This window comes from Scyliorhinus torazame, chromosome 10 (assembly GCF_047496885.1).
Source record: "Scyliorhinus torazame isolate Kashiwa2021f chromosome 10, sScyTor2.1, whole genome shotgun sequence".
Classification (NCBI taxonomy): domain Eukaryota; kingdom Metazoa; phylum Chordata; class Chondrichthyes; order Carcharhiniformes; family Scyliorhinidae; genus Scyliorhinus; species Scyliorhinus torazame.
The window spans coordinates 82,369,088-82,387,701 of NC_092716.1; the positions used below are offsets into that span (position 1 = coordinate 82,369,088).

The window sequence follows — 18,614 nt, forward strand, 5'->3', positions numbered from 1 at the left end:
TCCAGTTTTCTCTCTCTCCCTCCTGTTTTGGGACATCTTCTCCAGCATAAATACATAGAAATGGATTGTGAGCACATATGATGAAAGAGCAGGTCACACGCTGCTAATTCCGTGGCTGCTAACTGACCTTTTGACATCCCAAACATGAGCACCATGTGCATAGCGTAATTGAGGAGCGAAATGGAATAGTCTACAGTTTCCTGGATAAGTACAGCCCCAAGAATTCTCAGCAAGCTGGATACCATCCAGGACAAAGTACCCCACTTGATTGGCACCCCATCCAGCACCCTCAACATTTAGTACCTCCACTACCAACACAGTGTGGCAGCATTGTGTACCATGCACAATATGCACTGTAGCAACTCACCAAAGTTCCTTGGACAGCACCTCCCAACCCCACAAGCTGGACAATCTAGAAAGACAAGGGCAAAAGGTGTGCTCCCCTCCACCCCATGGCTGTGTCTTCACTGTTGCCTTGCTAATAGTGCAGCACATAGACTGCAGTTGATCAATAAGGCAGCAGCCCACTACCTTGGCAAGGACGTTTTAGGATGGGCAAGAAAAATGCTAGCCTTGCCAGTGAATCCCAGGTCCTATGAGACAAACACAATTGAGAAAAATGTTCACTTACCCTAGCAGCGTGGATCAAATCATTGAAACCTTTCCTGCACTGCAGGGTGGTCTTCCTCTGCACCTCACATAGCATGCAGTCCCCTGGCTACCTCCTCCTAGACCATGGTGGGAAACTGGGATGGCCTCCTGCGGCCATCCCTGGGGAAGACGCTTTATTTGCACGGCCTCCTAGAAATGATTGAGGGATGTATTGCTGAAGTGGGAGCCGTAGCTTGCTGTCTTTTCCTGCTACTCTCTCCCGTTTGTGAAAGCCTTTCTGGGTACATTTTAAATCTGGTGCATGGGCATGATTGTGAGGTGCCTGACTTCCTGCACTTTCAATGAGAGTCATCACTGAACACACGGATGCATAAGTAGTAAGGCAGGGAGTGCACGATTGCACGTTTAAGCCCGCACTGCTGTCTGGCAGAAATAACTTCGACTTTCTCATCCCGCCATGGAAATAACGACAAGAGGGGACAATCCACCCAAAGTAATGAACACCACTTCCTAGTTCTCTTAAAAATATTTTAACTTTAACATAGCGACAAACAGAAATTAGATATTGATGTATAAACCCAGATGAATTGAAGCAAATAAAAATTTGTCTGATTTTGACACATAACCTCTGACCTGGAATTTTCTTGCTATCTCTTCAGACCCTTCAATGGTGGATTCCTCCAGGCTGGAGTATATTTTAATAGTATCAAGCATCTCAACAATCTTTTTAAGGCGTCTTTCAAAGATGTCAAACTTTCCAAAAGTGTGCATTTCACTAAACTCAAACGGTTTGCCCTTCTGATCCTCCTTCATCTTTTGTTTGATAATATTATAACAAGACTGGTATTCCTATTGTTGTAAGAAAAAGAACAAACAGTTTATATTAACACCCCAAGCTTAATAGTGACACAGTTGAATCCACAAGGTTTATCTATAGTAGTTAGTTGTCAGGAGATATCAACCCCTTCATACATATTGGTGTCCAGAACTATAAATCTGAATTCCCTTCTTTAATCATACAATTGGCTATAAAACCTCTCATTCGTCCGAATTATCAGATTTGTGTTACTTAACTGCTTTTCGAATTAGATCACGGTGGGACAATTTTCGTCAAACCAAGCCAGTATGCAATATTGTTAGGCTGGCGGTGAGAGATAGTGAAAGGAGTTGTGGTGATTGTCCCTTTAAGGGCACACAGCAGAGTAAGGATCACCTGGCCTCAGTGACCAATCAGGAGTTTCAAATCACCCCATGATGAGAAAGACTCCAAGGCAGAGACCTTTTGGGGAGCTGGCTACAGCCATACTGCTGTACAATTCTTATAAACAAATACCTTCTGTGTTCACTTATTAAGTCTCTGAAAATGCATCATTATATCTGGTGACAAGGATAACTTATCTTGACACTCTTGCCTCTAACCCGACACCCCTGAGTATCCTGTTTTAATGAAGTCTGAAAAAAGGTACTTACCAGAATGCCTCTCTTTGGGTGAACAGACCCATTTGATCATCCATGAGGCTGGGCACAACACGTTGAGCAAATCGGGTATTATTTCCAAGCAAATGAAATAGGGGAGGAGGCAAAACACAAAACGATTCTCCTAAGTGTGGGTGGAGCTCAGACCTATAACCTTATTCACAGTCACACAGCGCCAAGTGCATTTGACTCCAAATCATTTAGTGAGATTGTGGATTTAGTGAGGGCTCAATTGCAACCTCAACCCTCAGTCATACTCCACAGATTCAAATTTAATTCAACACGAAGTATGATTTTGGAGCCACCCTAAATGACAGGTTATGGAATAGGTTAGTGTGTGGCATGAACAACGATGTTGTTCAACACAGATTGCTTACAGATATCAACACAAATTTTAAACACGTAATGGAGGTAGCACTGGCCATGGGAATCACTGAAGAAGGTGCACAAGAGCTGCAGAGCGCACAAAATGGCACCATTCACCAGTAATGGGAAGGGACCTGCAGCCAGCTGTGGCGCCAAATCCACTGAAACAGCCGCGAAGCAGAAAACAATTTCAACCACCAGCAAATAAAAATATACAGAATAAGTCTTCAGTCAGTAATGCTAAAAAGGGAGCGTTACAGATGTGGAGGTAACCACACTCCTGAATCATGTTGGTTTAAGGAGGCTGAGTGTTTTTATTGTCACAAAAGAGGGTATTTGATTAAACAATGCAGAGTTAAGTTTAACTTGCTGAGCAATCGATCAAGCAAGATGTTGCAAGTATACAATGTGGAAGAGGTAACACCAATGATTCTGGTATTCACTTTCTGTTTAATCTAAAAACAGGCATGATGTCAGACTCCAGGCTGGATTATCCGAATTGGAGGCTATGTCCGAAGTATCCATGAAGTTCTACGTGGGAAAAGTCGGCGGCGCCCCATCACCAATCCTCCGGTCGGTGAGGGGCTAGCAACCGCGCCATGTAAAGCGCCTGGCCTCCACAACAAAAATGGCTGGAAAATTGCCAGGTCCGTGGCTGCGCACGTCGACAACCTGCAGCAGTCGCGCCGTACAACATGGCGCTGGCCGTGCGTGGACCTGACGTGCCAGATAGTGCCCCCCTGGACACCCCCTCGCCACCCACTGGCCACCCCCACCAGTCCCCCCAGCGCTCGCCGAAGCACCCCCAGCCAGCAGCACGACTCCCGCACAACTATGGCGGTGCTGGAAGCAATCTGCAGCCGCCACGCCGGGTTCCCGTCCGCTGAGACCACACCGCGCGGTCGGGAACTCGACCCATCGGGGGGGTGGAGCATCGGGGGAGGGCCTTCAGATGACGTCCTGAGGCCATCCCAACGGCGTGCGCCGTTTTTGAGGAGGCAGAGCATGCACAACCTGCGTTAAAATGTGCCACCCCCGATTCGGTCGTAAGAATGGATTCTCAGCCAGATTGCCGATTATGAAATCGGCATCGGGAAACGGAGAATCCCACCCCCTATTGATGTAGAGCTCCATTTAAATGGGAAGCCTCTTAAGATGGAAGTGGATACAGGGGTATCCGCCACTGTGATGGGCGAGCATACATTTCAGTACCTAAGGGAGGGAGTCCAACAAATGAACTTGAAGAGCACTTCTGTCAAGTTGGAGACTTCTATGGGAGAAGAAATAGAAATAAAAGGCACCACAATGGTACCTGTAAGCTACGGAGAACAGTCTACCCAGCTCCCAGTGATAATGGCGATGGGTGGAGTACCAAGCCTTCTCAGCTGCAATTGACTTAATTCAAGTTGAATTGGGCCAAAATTTTTCAAATGCGGGAAGAGGACTGCCCGAACTGATAAGAAAATATGAGAGCATCTTCTGTGATGAATTGGGCAAAACCAAAGGGCTACAAGCTAAGATGTGTGTGGATCCAGAGGCGATTCCCCAATTCTTTAGGGCATGCCTGGTACCATATGCCTTACAAGAGAAAGTGGATATTGAGTAAAATAAGCTGGAAGAACTAGCCATTATCCTGCCAGTTCAGTTCTCGCAATGGACAGCACCTATAGTCCCCGTATTGAAACTGGACAAGATCACCTACATTTGCAGCAATTATAAGCTAACAATTCATCAGGCCACCAAGCTGGATAAATATTCAATCCCAAGAATTGAAGACCTGCATGCAAAACTGGCAAGAGGGCAATCTTACACAAAGCTGACTATGACTCACGTGTACTAGCAACTCAAATTAGATGACCCTTCACGAGAGTATGTCACGATAAACACGCACAAAGGCTTATTCCAGTATACGTGCCTTTTGGCATATCTACGGCATGTGCAATATTCCAAAAGGTAATGGAGAGACTGCTACAGGGCCTACCACAAGGTTAGTATACTTTGGTGATGTCCTGACTGGCAAACTTAGAAGAAGTGTTAAAAAGATTAAAAGGAGGCTGGAGTTTGCCTCAAGAAAGAGAACTGCACCTTTAAAGCCACTGAGGTGAGGCCTACCAGGGCACCGTGTCGATGCCAAGGATTACACTCTGTGGAAGACAAGGTCAAGGTGATAAAGGAGGCACCTGACTCCACAAACACAACTGAACTCAAATTGTTTTTGATGATGATGAACTACTACAGACGTTTTTTACCAAATTTACCGACCGTATTGGCCCCCTTGCATATTCTGCTAAAGAAACACCACCATTGGTCTCAGAAGGCTCCCCAGGAGGAAGCCTTCAACAGAAAGCAATTGCTGCTGTAGCCATCTGGGATGGCCACTTTCAGAATACAAAATGGACACTCGCAGAGCCTATAGGGAAATATGGACAGTGCAAAGCAACAAGCAGGCACAGAGCCTGAATGTATATTTGGGAAGCAGTTAGCAGATGGAATCGAAACTCTGGGTCGATTAACATATTGATGGCCCATCTCCGAGGAACAAAGGACTAATACTCACGTAGCCGATACTGTCGCAGACATCCTGGCGCCAGTACCCCAATCGAAAGACACAAACAAAGCAAGGCCAACGGCCACCTAGGACACGCCCAGCCATCAGGGAACCTGCCCCTTTATTGGTGTAGATCGATGACAATGATCAAGAAGTTGCCCAATTAATTGGGACCAAGTTTAAGGCCCGCCTAAAAGCGCGCGAAGCCCCTCCAAGTATAAGAAGGAACCCCCAACAAAGATTCAGCCTCTTGGATTCGGCTCTCAAGTGGAGAGACCCATCCACCAGCATTACCAGAAACAAGTAAGTTCAAGGTCAACGCTCGCTTCCAGATGGACGACCTTAGCTGTACTCCTGTTACCTCTTAGAACCCAACAGCCTCAGATCCGAACATCGGCCATTGTTCCTCTGACTAAGTGGGCACCCGGAGTTAAGTATAGGTGTTAGCGTTAGAGATAGTTTAGTTTGTAGTATTCATCATAGAATTTACAGTGCAGAAGGAGGCCATTCAGCCCATCGAGTCTGCACCAGCTCTTGGAAAGAGCACTCTACCCAAGGTCAACACCTCCACCCTATCCCCATAACCCAGTAACCCCACCCAACACTAACGGCAATTTTGGACATTAAGGGCAATTTATCATGGCCAATCCACCTAATCTGCACATCTTTGGACTGTGGGAGGAAACCGGAGCACCCGGAGGAAACCCACGCACACACGGGGAGGATGTGTAGACTCCGCACAGACAGTGACCCAAGCCGGAATCGAACCTGGGACCCTGGAGCTGTGAAGCAATTGTGCTATCCACAATGCTACCGTGCTGCCCCAAATTTATCGTGCATGAGTAGATCTTACAGTGTATAAATAAATAATATTGACTTTGAACTAACTAACTGGTGTATTGGCTCTTTGATCAGTATTCAGGTTGAACCTTGTGGCGATATCGAGAGATACCTGGCGACTCTGAAAGCATACTCATAATTAGGATTAAGAAAGGCGACCTTATTAACCGCCATATTTATAACCAAATAAATATAGCAACATTACTGGCAACATCTGACGGGACTCGACCTAGAAGTGGCTTTGTCACTCCGAGAGAACCCAAATTTGAATTAGAAATCCAATTGGAAAAAGAAAAACCACAAACGTTAGACCAATATTCTGAAGTGTGTTATTTGCATGCGTACTAACAAGGGATATAAGGTAAACTTGATAGATTTTGGTGCGTAAAACTGTCTGCAGTTTTGTAGACCGGAAAATAGCTTAAGTTGTACCCGTGTTTACATCACCACTTTATTCCCCCTGTTCCACATTCGGTAGAAACCCAGAGATAGCAGTAGAAATGGCAATGAAGGCAATGGAACACCTTATGAACCCCCAGGAATTCGAGGTCGCAGCGACCAATAGAGCAGGGCAGTGTCCCATATGGGAAGAGGAAATTCGGAAATATCTAAAAGGGTAAGGATGGCCCCTTTGGAGCGAATTTTGTGCAAATGCTGAAACAGGTCCCGGATGTATAGGACATACTTGGTGGGAGAACCTGACCGAGATTCATAAGAAAAGCTTAGGAAAAGCTCGTATGCCGATGGCAATCGTGTCCTGCTTGGCACAATTGCGAGACACAGAGGAGGTCGTGAAGACGCTCCGCAGAGAGATTGAAGACAGAGATAAGAATAGTGAGGGAGACGTTAGTGAGTACGAAGAAGTTAACAGACAACTTAGAGAGCAGTTAGCGGCGAAGGACAAGGAGATGGCTGATGTCAAACGGGCACACCAATCTTGTCTCGCCCACTTAAGCAGCTTTCAGTCACAATACGATAAGGCCTACCAAGACACGCAACGCGCGGTGTTGGTACGAGAAGAAACAGAACACCAAGTTGAGCAGTTACAGAAACAATGTAATGATTTAAAAGCAGCCCTACGAGCACTCCACAGTTTCATGACGGAACCAAGGCAGAGCTCGGTAGACCACACCAAATGCCGAAAGCAAATTGCAGACCTGCAATCCCTGCTTTCTGTACAAAATGGTTTCCAGAATACATTTGGACTCCAGTTAGATCATGGCCTGGATTGGCAGGAGTTAAATTAAACTGCCCATCGCTATGTACATGGCACATGTACTCAGGACAAACCTCAGAAAAGAAAAGCACCCTCACCCCCCGACCGCACAGGTAGAGCACAACCCCATGAACCCTGTCACCACTCAGCACAGGGCCACAACAAATGGAGACCCAGATTTTCTGTACACCACCCCATTAACCGTCACTCAATTAAGGGACGCGTGTGATAAGATAACAACGTTCCAACCCACATCGGACCCACACCATTATTTCGCAAGAGTCAAACAACAGGCGACCATGTACGGCCTGGATGAAAAAGAGCACATGAAGCTCAGAGTTTTGAGCCTCGACCCCTCAGTCGTGGCAGCCCTTCCCGACCCACAAAATATAGGAGGAGGCACCCTCCAAGAAATACATGCAGCGATCCTAGATGCGATCGGCTACAATAAGGGAGACCCCGTAGAAGGCCTAAATAAATGTAGGCAGAAAAAGACTGAACAACCCACAGCGTTTGCTGGACGCCTGTGGATTCATTTCACAGCAGTATTCAGAGAGTTAGCCCGCGCCCATTTGACACCAGACAATATGGCCAAATGGACTCGAATCCTAGACTCTCACGCGACGGAAGCAGAACAGAGAGCTAGCGCCAATTATGGCCCCTCAGACGAGAGCCACAATGAGAAATGGGTACTAAAGAGATTGTCCCGAGCTTGGGACATTCAGGGAAAGTCAGATTATGGAAAAGCAGAGGAAGAGCAGGCAGATGCTAACATGCATCATGTTAGGACACATCAGAACCCCGCATGGGTAAATGAGGGAAGAAACAGCCCACAGCAGCCTAAATCTCAAGAATGTTACAATTGCGGACAATTAGGACACTAGGCACGAGAGTGCAATGCGCCCCAGAAACAGCAGCGAAACCAGCAGGCAAACACACTGAATAAGAATAGGGCCAAGCCAATTCATAGTATTAGCGCCCGTTCCGATGACGCAGATATGAATGGCACCGATTGACGGTGTTCGGACTCTCCACCTTGGGTCTGCGACACCCTTTGGGACAAGTCGGTAGTAGCAGGCACAGTCCGGAGACACCCCGTAGAATTTCTTTGGGACACAGGAGGGTCCCGCACAACGCTAAACTCCTCCACAATGGTTCAACGAGACACGTGGCCCACCACAGACACCATTACTCTCAGCGGTTTTACAGGGCACTTGCAGCAGGGACAAATCACAGCCCCTGTAGTGATTCAGATAGGGAACATTAAAACGAAACACCCCGTAGTTCTAGTCGATCTACCCCAGACAGCCGAACACATTTTGGGGACAGACTTTATGAGCTCCCACAATCTATTGTTCGATCCCACAAACAAATGAGTGTGGAGAATGGCAAAGGCAGCACGAGCCACCACCACGCTCGCAGTTGGAGACTACGCACACAGAATTAGCGCAGTAGGAGACTTCTGGTTCGACCCTCGAGCCATTAGTCAGGATAAAGACGTTAGAGACGTTTTACAGCGACACAAAGCAGTTTTTGCCCAGCACAAGCACGACTGCAGCAAAATAGCAGGCTTAGTAAATATTACAGGTCCCAACCCCAAACCCCCAAAACAGTGCGGTTTCCCCCAACAAGCAGAGGGAGAAATCGCAAAGGTTATCCAGAGTTTGCTTGACCAAGGCGTACTCCGTTCAATGAACAATGCTCCAATTTGGCCCGTCAGGAAACCCGATGGCTCATGGCGACTGACCATCGATTATAGAGAACTAAACAAAGTAACCCCAGTAGCAGCCCCCACCATAGCCACGAGTCCCAAGACAATGCTAATACAGGGACTCCAGTCAAAATCTTTTTCGGTTTTGGACATTAGCAACGGCTTTTGGTCCATTCCATTGGATAAAGCGGGCCAATATAAATTTGCTTTCACCTTCCAGGGACAGCAGTACACGTGGACGTGCCTTCCACAAGGCTTCCACAACTCCCCCTCCATTTTCCACCGACAGCTGGCGAATGGATTAGCTAAATTTTCCCGACCCGATTGCCTTGTCCAGTCTGAGGACAACTTGCTTGTACAGACAGACACTGAGGGAGAGCACATTTTGCTTCCCAACGAATTACTAGGACTCCTACACGAGATTGGATGTAAAGTGACCCCCAAAAAGGCCCAGATTCTCCAGGAAAAAGTAATTTACTTAGGCACAGTGATCACCCATGGCAAGCACAAGATCAAGCAGAAACACATTGCCTCCATTGTCAAATCACTCTTGCCCCATAATGTCACAGCCTTCCGGTCATTTCTAAGACTGGTTGGCAACTGTAGGAATCACATAGACGGTTTTGCGACAAAGGCAGCCCTTCTTTCCGAACTCCTAAAAAAGCAAGCCCCATGGGACTGGCTTCCACAGCACATGGATGCCGTGGATGCATTAAAACGAGCCCTCAGCACAGCTCCCACATTACAGGTCCCAGACCCACTATTCCCATAGGCAATTGAGGTTGCAACCACCGACCGAACCCTTTCGGCCGTGCTCCTCCAAGAAAGACACGATTGTTTAGGCCCCGTAGCATACGCCTCACGAGTTCTCGACCCAGTTGAGCAAGGATTTTCTGCCTGCGAAAGGCACCTGCTCGCAATTTTTTGGGCTGTTCAATACTTCGCCTACATAACAGGATTCAACCCTGTCACCATTTTAACAGAGCACACCCCAACCCAACTTCTACTAGACGATAGACTAGAGGACGGCACAGTCAGCCAAATTCGCGCCGCCCAATGGACCCTTCTCTTACAAGGACGGGACATTACAGTAAAGAGGACAAAAACACACACTTTCCTCGCAGATAATTTACATTAAGCAGGCACCCCACATGAATGTGAAATAATCACCACCAGGCACAACACAGGACCCTTTGTACCAAAGTCAGTGCCCCCGAAACCAGGTACTCCACCCCAGAGACCCCAGCCCACAGACACAGACGCACCCCTTAAGATTTATGTGGATGGCTCCTCCACAGTTGTGAACGGTAAACAAATTACTGGTTGTGGCATATATGTAGAGGACGCACAGGGACGCGCGTTAGAGGAGATATCCTTGAAATTGCCTGGACATCTAGGCTCCCAGGCAGCAGAATTAGCAGCCGTAGCATATATTGTAGAGCATCCCAACTCGTTCCCGACCCCAGCCGACATATACTCTGACAGCTTATATGTCTGCAATAGTTTAACGGAATTCCTACCCCTGTGGGAATCTAGAGGATTTGTTTCCGCGGATGCAAAACCCCTACCCTCAGCCCCATTACTCCAGCATATTCTCAGGGCAGCTAAAGACCTTAAATACGGTATCATTAAAGTTCGTAGCCACCATCGTTCTTCCCCCCCCCCCCCCCCCCCCCCGGTAACGTTAAGGCAGACGCCCTAGCAAAGGCAGGTTCCAGTCATGGTCACTTTTGGAATCCCCCCGAGAGTGCCCCAGTACACGCGGTCCAAGTCTCACAGACCAACATTCAAGATTTATCTCAGGCCCAAAAGGAAGACGCACAGCTCAGGGAAGTTTTAAAAGGCAACTTCCCAGCCCCCTACGATAAATACAAGAATACTTTGATGACACATGATGGTAAAATTTTAAAAGAAGGTATCTATGTAGTCCCCACCCAGGACAGAAACCAAATTATTTGCCAATTCCATGACAACCATGGACATCAAGGCATAGAAGCAACACTTGCCCACCTCAGACCTCTCTGCTGGTGGCTCAATTTGAAATCCAATGTAACGCACTACATTGAAAACTGTTTAATCTGCGTCAGCCTGTGTGATCGATGCGGTGAGTGTACCATCCAAGTGTTTGAGGATGTAAATAGCATATGGGAGAGCAACTTAAGGGTTGCCGGAAAACAAACAAAAGAGTTTTGAACCAAAAGTTCCGAATGGGGTGCGTATGGGCTGCGGCGGGGCAAGAATGGGTGGAGTCCCCGGGTAGGACGGTGACCAGTGCCGTAAGTGCACTACCCGAGCGTGTAGCTGACCAGTTGGGGGTCCTCAGGTAGGGAGGGGATCAGTGCCGTTACTCCACTGCCTGAGCGACCCGAGTCACATATGGCGACAATTCTAATGGGTAATTGGTAATAAAAGGACAGACAGACAGACATACGAGATCTTAAACAAGATAATAACAGATATTATGCTTGTCTTCACAGGAAATTCAGAACAACAGAAGGCACAGGAAGACCAAGAAGGAAACAGAGAACATGAAGACAGACATCATGGTCTACATTTGGATCTTCGCGGGATCCCTCCAGTTGCGCGCGGACGGGGCCCCCCTGACCCCTACCCCACAGGCCTTGAATGTTTCCCATCCCTGCCATATGCCACACCCAGAGACAGCCACTGATACACCAATCTGGTGTGACACATTTATCACATGGTATTACCTGTCCTACATCGTGGAAGCACTGTTAGTCATATCGATACTCTACAGTGTCATCCAGACACTGAGACTTAGGAAATGGCAAAGGAAAGTCTCCCGCACTCCGGTATATACCCTCAGACCCCCTATTTTCTGACTTCAGCAAACCCCCCACTCACTTTAAGTGAATAAAGTGCATCGACTAATTTTTTTGTTTGTTCTAATAAAGATGTGAAATTCTGTACTTGACCGCCAAGATACAGAGACATGTAATGCTGCTGTTGTATAGTTTATACTGTTTAATGCTAATACAGGGACTCCAGTCAAAATCTTTTTCGGTTCTTTTAATTGACTAAGGATAGTTTAGATAAGAATAGTTAGAGGTCCCCGTGTTTTAATTGTAATGCATGCCTGAATGTCATAGTGCCCCTTAGAATTATATAATAATATGATGTATATAAAGCAATTTAGGTAAAAGTTCCAATCCATAGGAAGAGTAGAATAGAGACTGTCCTTGATTGCGGGTGCTCAACTTAGGCAGAGAACAAGGAAGACTCAGTAATATGATCCTTCACGCTTTGCGTTTAGGATCACAAGGAGGGGGTGTAGCCACCTGGGAAGGCCACTTTCAGAATACAAAATGGACACTCAGAGAATATAGGGAAATGTGGACAATACTAAGCAACAAGCAGGCACAGAGCCTGAATGTATATTTGGGAAGCAGTTAGCAGACGGAATTGAAACTCTGTGTCGATTAACATATTGATGGCCCATCTCCGAGGAACAAAGGACTAATGCTCAGGTAGCCGATACTGTCGCAGACATCCCGGCGCCAGTACCCCAACCGAAAGACATAAACAAAGCAAGGCCAACGCCCACCTAGGACACGCCCAGCCATCAGGGCACCCGCCCCTTTATTGGTGTAGATCGATGACAATGATCAAGAAGTTGCCCAATTAATTGTGACCAAGTTTAAGGCCCGCCTAAAAGCGCGCAAAGCCCCTCCAAGTATAAGAAGGAACCCCCAACAAAGATTGAGCCTCTTGGATTCGGCTTTAGCTGTACTCCTGTTACCTCTTCGAACCCAACAGCCTCAGATCCGAACAACAGCCATTGTTCCTCTGACTAAGTGGGCACCTGAAGTTAAGTATAGGTGTTAGCGTTAGAGATAGTTTAGTTTGTAGTATTATTGTGCATGAGTAAATCTTACTGTGTGTAAATAAATAGTATTGGCTTTGAACTAACTGACTGGCTCTTTGATCGGTATTCGGGTTGAACCTTCTGGCGGTATCGAGAGATACCTGGCGACTCTGAAAGCATACTCATAATTAGGATTAAGAAAGGCGACCTTATTAACCGCCATATTTATAACCAAATAAATATAGCAACACTGCATTCTTCAAACCTGTTAGTACACTTCGCCCCACCTGAAGAACTGATATTGACCTGCGATACCTCTCCCATCAAATGGACGATGGCTCCAAAAGGTCAATCGTGTATGTGTCAAGAACCATCTCAAGAGGCCAAAATAGCTATTCACAAATCAAGGAAGGAAGGACTATCAATAGTCTTTGGTATCGTGAAATTTTACCAGTACCTGCATGGTAGACACTGTACCATCGTTTCTGATCACAAATCGCTCTTGGATTTCTTCAACGAGGCCAAGGCTATCCTGTTGATCGCCTCAGCAGGAATTCAGCAATAGACGTTAATTCTGTCTGCCGATTAATATACTTTTAAGCACCAACCGAGAACACACGTAGTGAACGCGGAGGCTCTTAGCTGCCTACCCTTGCAAGAGTGTATCACACAAACTCATGTATAACAAGAAATAATCATGGCATTAAATTATTTTGATTCATTGCCAGTAACGGCGAAGCAGATCAGGAACTGGACCAATCGAGATCCACTACTGTCCAAAGTAAGGGACAAAATACTTATAGGTTAGGTAAATAAGCCAGTTTTTGAGGAAATGAAACCATTCTTTACTCACAAAAATGAATTGAGTTGTTACAGTGGCATCATACTCTGGGGAGTAAGAGAAGTCATTCCTGTACCAAGCAGTGAGCTGTTCCTAAGTAAATTGCACAGCGCTCATCTTGACATCTCTAAGATGAAGATGTTTGCCAGGAGTTATCTGTGGTGTCCTGGTATTGATGCTGATATCGAAAAGCCAGTCAAGCACTGTGAACAGTGCCAACTGCTACAAAGGTTGCCTGCTGCAGGCTCACTGCACCCTTGTGAATGGACTGGCCGGCCAGGAGTACAAATCCATATGGATCATATTAGTCCTTTCCTGGGCACAATACTTTTGCTCATGATTGATGTACATTCTAAATGGATGGGCATTCCTGAGGCAAAGTCACCTACATTGCATGCAAAGATCACACCAATGCTTTTCAACTCATGGATTACCTGAAGTCATGGTATCAGACAATGTATTCTCAAGTGGTGAGTTCAAAATTTTCACCATTCTCAACGGTATTAAACACATTAGAACTCCACCTTATCTCCTGGCGTCAAGCAGACCAGCTGAGAAAGCCATTCAAACTTTCAAGTTTTTTTTTATTCGTTCATGGGACGTGGGCATTGCAGGCTGTGCCAGCATTTATTGCCCATCCCTAATTACCCTTGAGGGAGCAGTTAAGAGTCAACCACATTGCTGTGTGGGTCTGGAGTCACATGTAGGCCAGCCTAGGTCAGGATGGCATGTTTCCTTCCCTAAAGGACATTAGTGAACCAGATAGGTTTTTACGGCAATAGGCAATGGTTTCATGGTCATCCTTAGACTGTTAATTCCAGATTTTTATTGAATTCAAATTTCACCATCTGCAGTGGCAGGTTTCGAACCCGTGTCCCCCAGAGCATTACTCTGGATTTCTGGTTTACTACGCCACCACCTCCCCTCAATGTCTAGCCTGCAGGAACTGTCAGAAGGAACCTTGGAGGCTAAAATCTCATGATTCCTCCTTAGCTATCGTACCACTCCACATGCAACTATCTGAGGTCCACAAGCAGAACTGCTGATGAGACTTCCTCTCAGAACGAGACTGAGCCTTGTCTTTCCAAATTTGCCAGGAAGGGTACATGTTTAGTTAGTATTTAGGACAGATTGGCTGGTTTAGCACAGTGGGCTAAACAGCTGGCTTGTAATGCAGAACAAGGCCAGCAGCACGGGTTCGGCCTCCCCGAACAGGTGCCGGAATGTGGCGACTAGGGGCTTTTCACAGTAACTTCTTTGAAGCCTACTTGTGACAATAAGCGATTATTACTAATTAGTTAATGAAGATTGTATAAAGGAGTTCAAGGGGGAGGGATGTGGTGATTGTCCCATGCAGGACAACACAGCAGAGTAAGGGTCATCTGGCTTGGGTGACCAATCGAGACAGAGCGTAGGATCACCCTATGGTGAGAAAGGCTCCTAAGCAGAAATCTTTTGGGGAGCTAGTTACAGCTTTGCTGCTGATGTATAATTTGTATTAATAAATACCTTTTGTGTTCACTAATGAAGTCTGTGAAAGTGCATCATTGCATAGGTTGACCCATCGACCATGCCTTATTCAATAAGAATGTCCTTTTAAAATGCTGCGGATTAAAGCTGTGGGCTGAGTATGTCTATAGTGTAATGGCTATCGCGTTCGCCTAATATGTGAAATGTCCCTAGTCCGAGACCAGTCAGAAACAGAGTCAAAGTCATTATATTCAGAGGGAGGGAAAAGATCAAAGTTGTGGACACCGGTTGTCTGCCAGGCTTCCCTGGTGCTGGATCCTTCGATTTGACTGCAAAGACTGTCATTGCATATATGAAATTACTCAAGGTGTTTGAGGAGAAAGGAAACCGGCACCATCAACAATCCTCACAGCAGAGACTTGGTTTACGCTGCTGCCATATGGAACCCTTCCGGTGCCCATGTCCTTCCGGTGACCATGCTCTTCCGGTGACCATGTCCTTCCGGTGACCATGCTCTTCCGGTGACCATGTCCTTCCGGTGACCATGCTCTTCCGGTGACCATGTCCTTCTGGTGACCATGCTCTTCTGGTGACCATGTCCTTCTGGTGACCATGCCCTTCTGGTGACCATGCTCTTCTGGTGACCATGCTCTTCTGGTGACCATGCTCTTCTGGTGACCATGCTCTTCTGGTGACCATGCTCTCCTGGTGACCATGCTCTTCTGGTGACCATGCTCTCCTGGTGACCATGCTCTTCTGGTGACCATGCTCTTCTGGTGACCATGTCCTTCTGATGACCATGTCCTTCTGGTGACCATGCTCTTCTGATGACCATGCTCTCCTGGTGACCATGCTCTTCTGGTGACCATGTCCTTCTGGTGACCATGCTCTTCTGATGACCATGCTCTCCTGGTGACCATGCTCTCCTGGTGACCATGCTCTTCTCGTGACCATGCTCTTCTGGTGACCATGTCCTTCTGGTGACCATGTCCTTCTGGTGACCATGTCCTTCTGGTGACCATGTCTTTCTGGTGACCATGCTCTTCCGGTGACCATGCTCCTCTGGTGACCATGCTCTTCTGGTGACCATGCTCTTCCGGTGACCATGTCCTTCTGTTGACCATGCTCTTCTGGTGACCATGCTCTTCTGGTGACCATGTCCTTCTGGTGACCATGCTTTTCTGGTGACCATGTCCTTCTGGTGACCATGCTCTTCTGGTGACCATGCTTTTCTGGTGACCATGTCCTTCTGGTGACCATGCTCTTCTGGTGACCATGCTCTTCTGGTGACCATGTCCTTCTGGTGACCATGCTCTTCTGGTGACCATGTCCTTCTGGTGACCATGCTATTCCGGTGACCATGCTCTTCCGGTGACCATGTCCTTCCGGTGACCATGCTCTTCTGGTGACCATGTCCTTCTGGTGACCATGCTCTTCCGGTGACCATGTCCTTCTGGTGACCATGCTCTTCCGGTGACCATGCTCTTCTGGTGAGCATGCTCTCCTGGTGACCATGCTCTTCTCGTGACCATGCTCATCCGGTGACCATGCTCTTCTGGTGACCATTCTCTTCCGGTGACCATGTCTTTCTGGTGACCATGCTCTTCCGGTGACCATGCTCCTCTGGTGACCATGCTCTTCTGGTGACCATGCTCTTCCGGTGACCATGTCCTTCTGGTGACCATGCTCTTCTGGTGACCATGTCCTTCTGGTGACCATGCTCTTCTGGTGGCCATGTCCTTCTGGTGACCATGCTCTTCCGGTGACCATGCTCTTCCGGTGACCATGCTCTTCCGGTGACCATGCTCTTCCGGTGACCATGCTCTCCTGGTGACCATGCTCTTCTCGTGACCATGCTCATCCGGTGACCATGCTCATCCGGTGACCATGCTCTTCTGGTGACCATGTCCTTCTGGTGACCATGTCCTTCTGGTGACCATGCTCTTCTGGTGACCATGCTCATCCGGTGACCATGCTCTCCTGGTGACCATGCTCTTCTCGTGACCATGCTCATCCGGTGACCATGCTCTTCTGGTGACCATGTCCTTCTGGTGACCATGCTCTTCTGGTGACCATGCTCTTCTCGTGACCATGTCCTTCTGGTGACCATGTCCTTCTGGTGACCATGTCCTTCTGGTGACCATTCACTTCCGGTGACCATGTCTTTCTGGTGACCATGCTCTTCCGGTGACCATGCTCCTCTGGTGACCATGCTCTTCCGGTGACCATGTCCTTCTGGTGACCATGTCCTTCTGGTGACCATGCTCTTCTGGTGACCATGTCCTTCTGGTGACCATGCTCTTCTGGTGACCATATCCTTCTGGTGACCATGCTCTTCCGGTGACCATGTCCTTCTGGTGACCATGTCCTTCTGATGACCATGCTCTTCCAGTGACCATGTCCTTCTGGTGCCCATGCTCTTCTGGAGACCATGTCCTTCTGGTGACCATGCTCTTCCGGTGACCATGTCCTTCTGGTGACCATGCTCTTCTGGTGACCATGCTCTTCCGGTGCCAATGTCCTTCTGGTGACCATGCTCTTCTGGTGACCATGTCCTTCTGGTGACCATGCTTTTCTGGTGACCATGTCCTTCTGGTGACCATGCTCTTCTGGTGACCATGCTCTTCCGGTGACCATGCTCTTCTGGTGACCATGCTCTTCCGGTGACCATGCTCTTCTGGTGACCATGCTCTTCTGGTGACCATGTCCTTCTGGTGACCATGCTCTTCCAGTGACCATTTCCTTCTGGTGACCATGCTCTTCTGGAGACCATGTCCTTCTGGTGACCATGCTATTCCGGTGACCATGTCCTTCTGGTGACCATGCTCTTCCGGTGCCCATGTCCTTCTGGTGACCATGCTTTTCTGGTGACCATGTCCTTCTGGTGACCATGCTCTTCTGGTGACCATGCTCTTCTGGTGACCATGTCCTTCTGGTGACCATGCTCTTCTGGTGACCATGTCCTTCTGGTGACCATGCTCTTCCGGTGACCATGCTCTTCCGGTGACCATGTCCTTCTGGTGACCATGCTCTTCTGGTGACCATGTCCTTCTGATGACCATGCTCTTCCGGTGACCATGTCCTTCTGGTGACCATGCTCTTCCGGTGACCATGCTCTTCTGGTGAGCATGCTCTCCTGGTGACCATGCTCTTCTCGTGACCATGCTCATCCGGTGACCATGCTCTTCTGGTGACCATTCTCTTCCAGTGACCATGTCTTTCTGGTGACCATGCTCTTCCGGTGACCATGCTCCTCTGATGACCATGCTCTTCTGGTGACCATGCTCTTCCGGTGACCATGTCCTTCTGGTGACCATGCTCTTCTGGTGACCATGTCCTTCTGGTGACCATGCTCTTCTGGTGGCCATGTCCTTCTGGTGACCATGCTCTTCCGGTGACCATGCTCTTCCGGTGACCATGCTCTTCTGGTGACCATGCTCTCCTGGTGACCATGCTCTTCTCGTGACCATGCTCATCCGGTGACCATGCTCTTCTGGTGACCATGCTCTTCTGGTGACCATGTCCTTCTGGTGACCATGCTCTTCTGGTGTCCATGTCCTTCTGGTGACCATGCTCTTCTGGTGACCATGCTCTTTTGGTGACCATGTCCTTCTGGTGGCCATGCTCTTCTGGTGGCCATGCTCTTCTCGTGACCATGCTCTTCTGGTGACCATGTCCTTCTGGTGACCATGTCCTTCTGGTGACCAT

At 47.9% G+C, this 18,614-nt stretch overlaps 1 protein-coding gene across 1 annotated transcript in view; it reads right to left on the reverse strand.

The window, feature by feature from the left end:
- Positions 1-18,614, reverse strand: part of LOC140430228 (dynein axonemal heavy chain 5-like) — a 502,949-nt gene that overhangs the window by 417,799 nt on the left and 66,536 nt on the right. Inside the window, exon 11 of the mRNA XM_072517658.1 lies at positions 1,246-1,461. Within this exon, the coding sequence (XP_072373759.1) occupies positions 1,246-1,461 (216 nt within the window). The remainder of the gene's footprint in view (positions 1-1,245; positions 1,462-18,614) is intronic.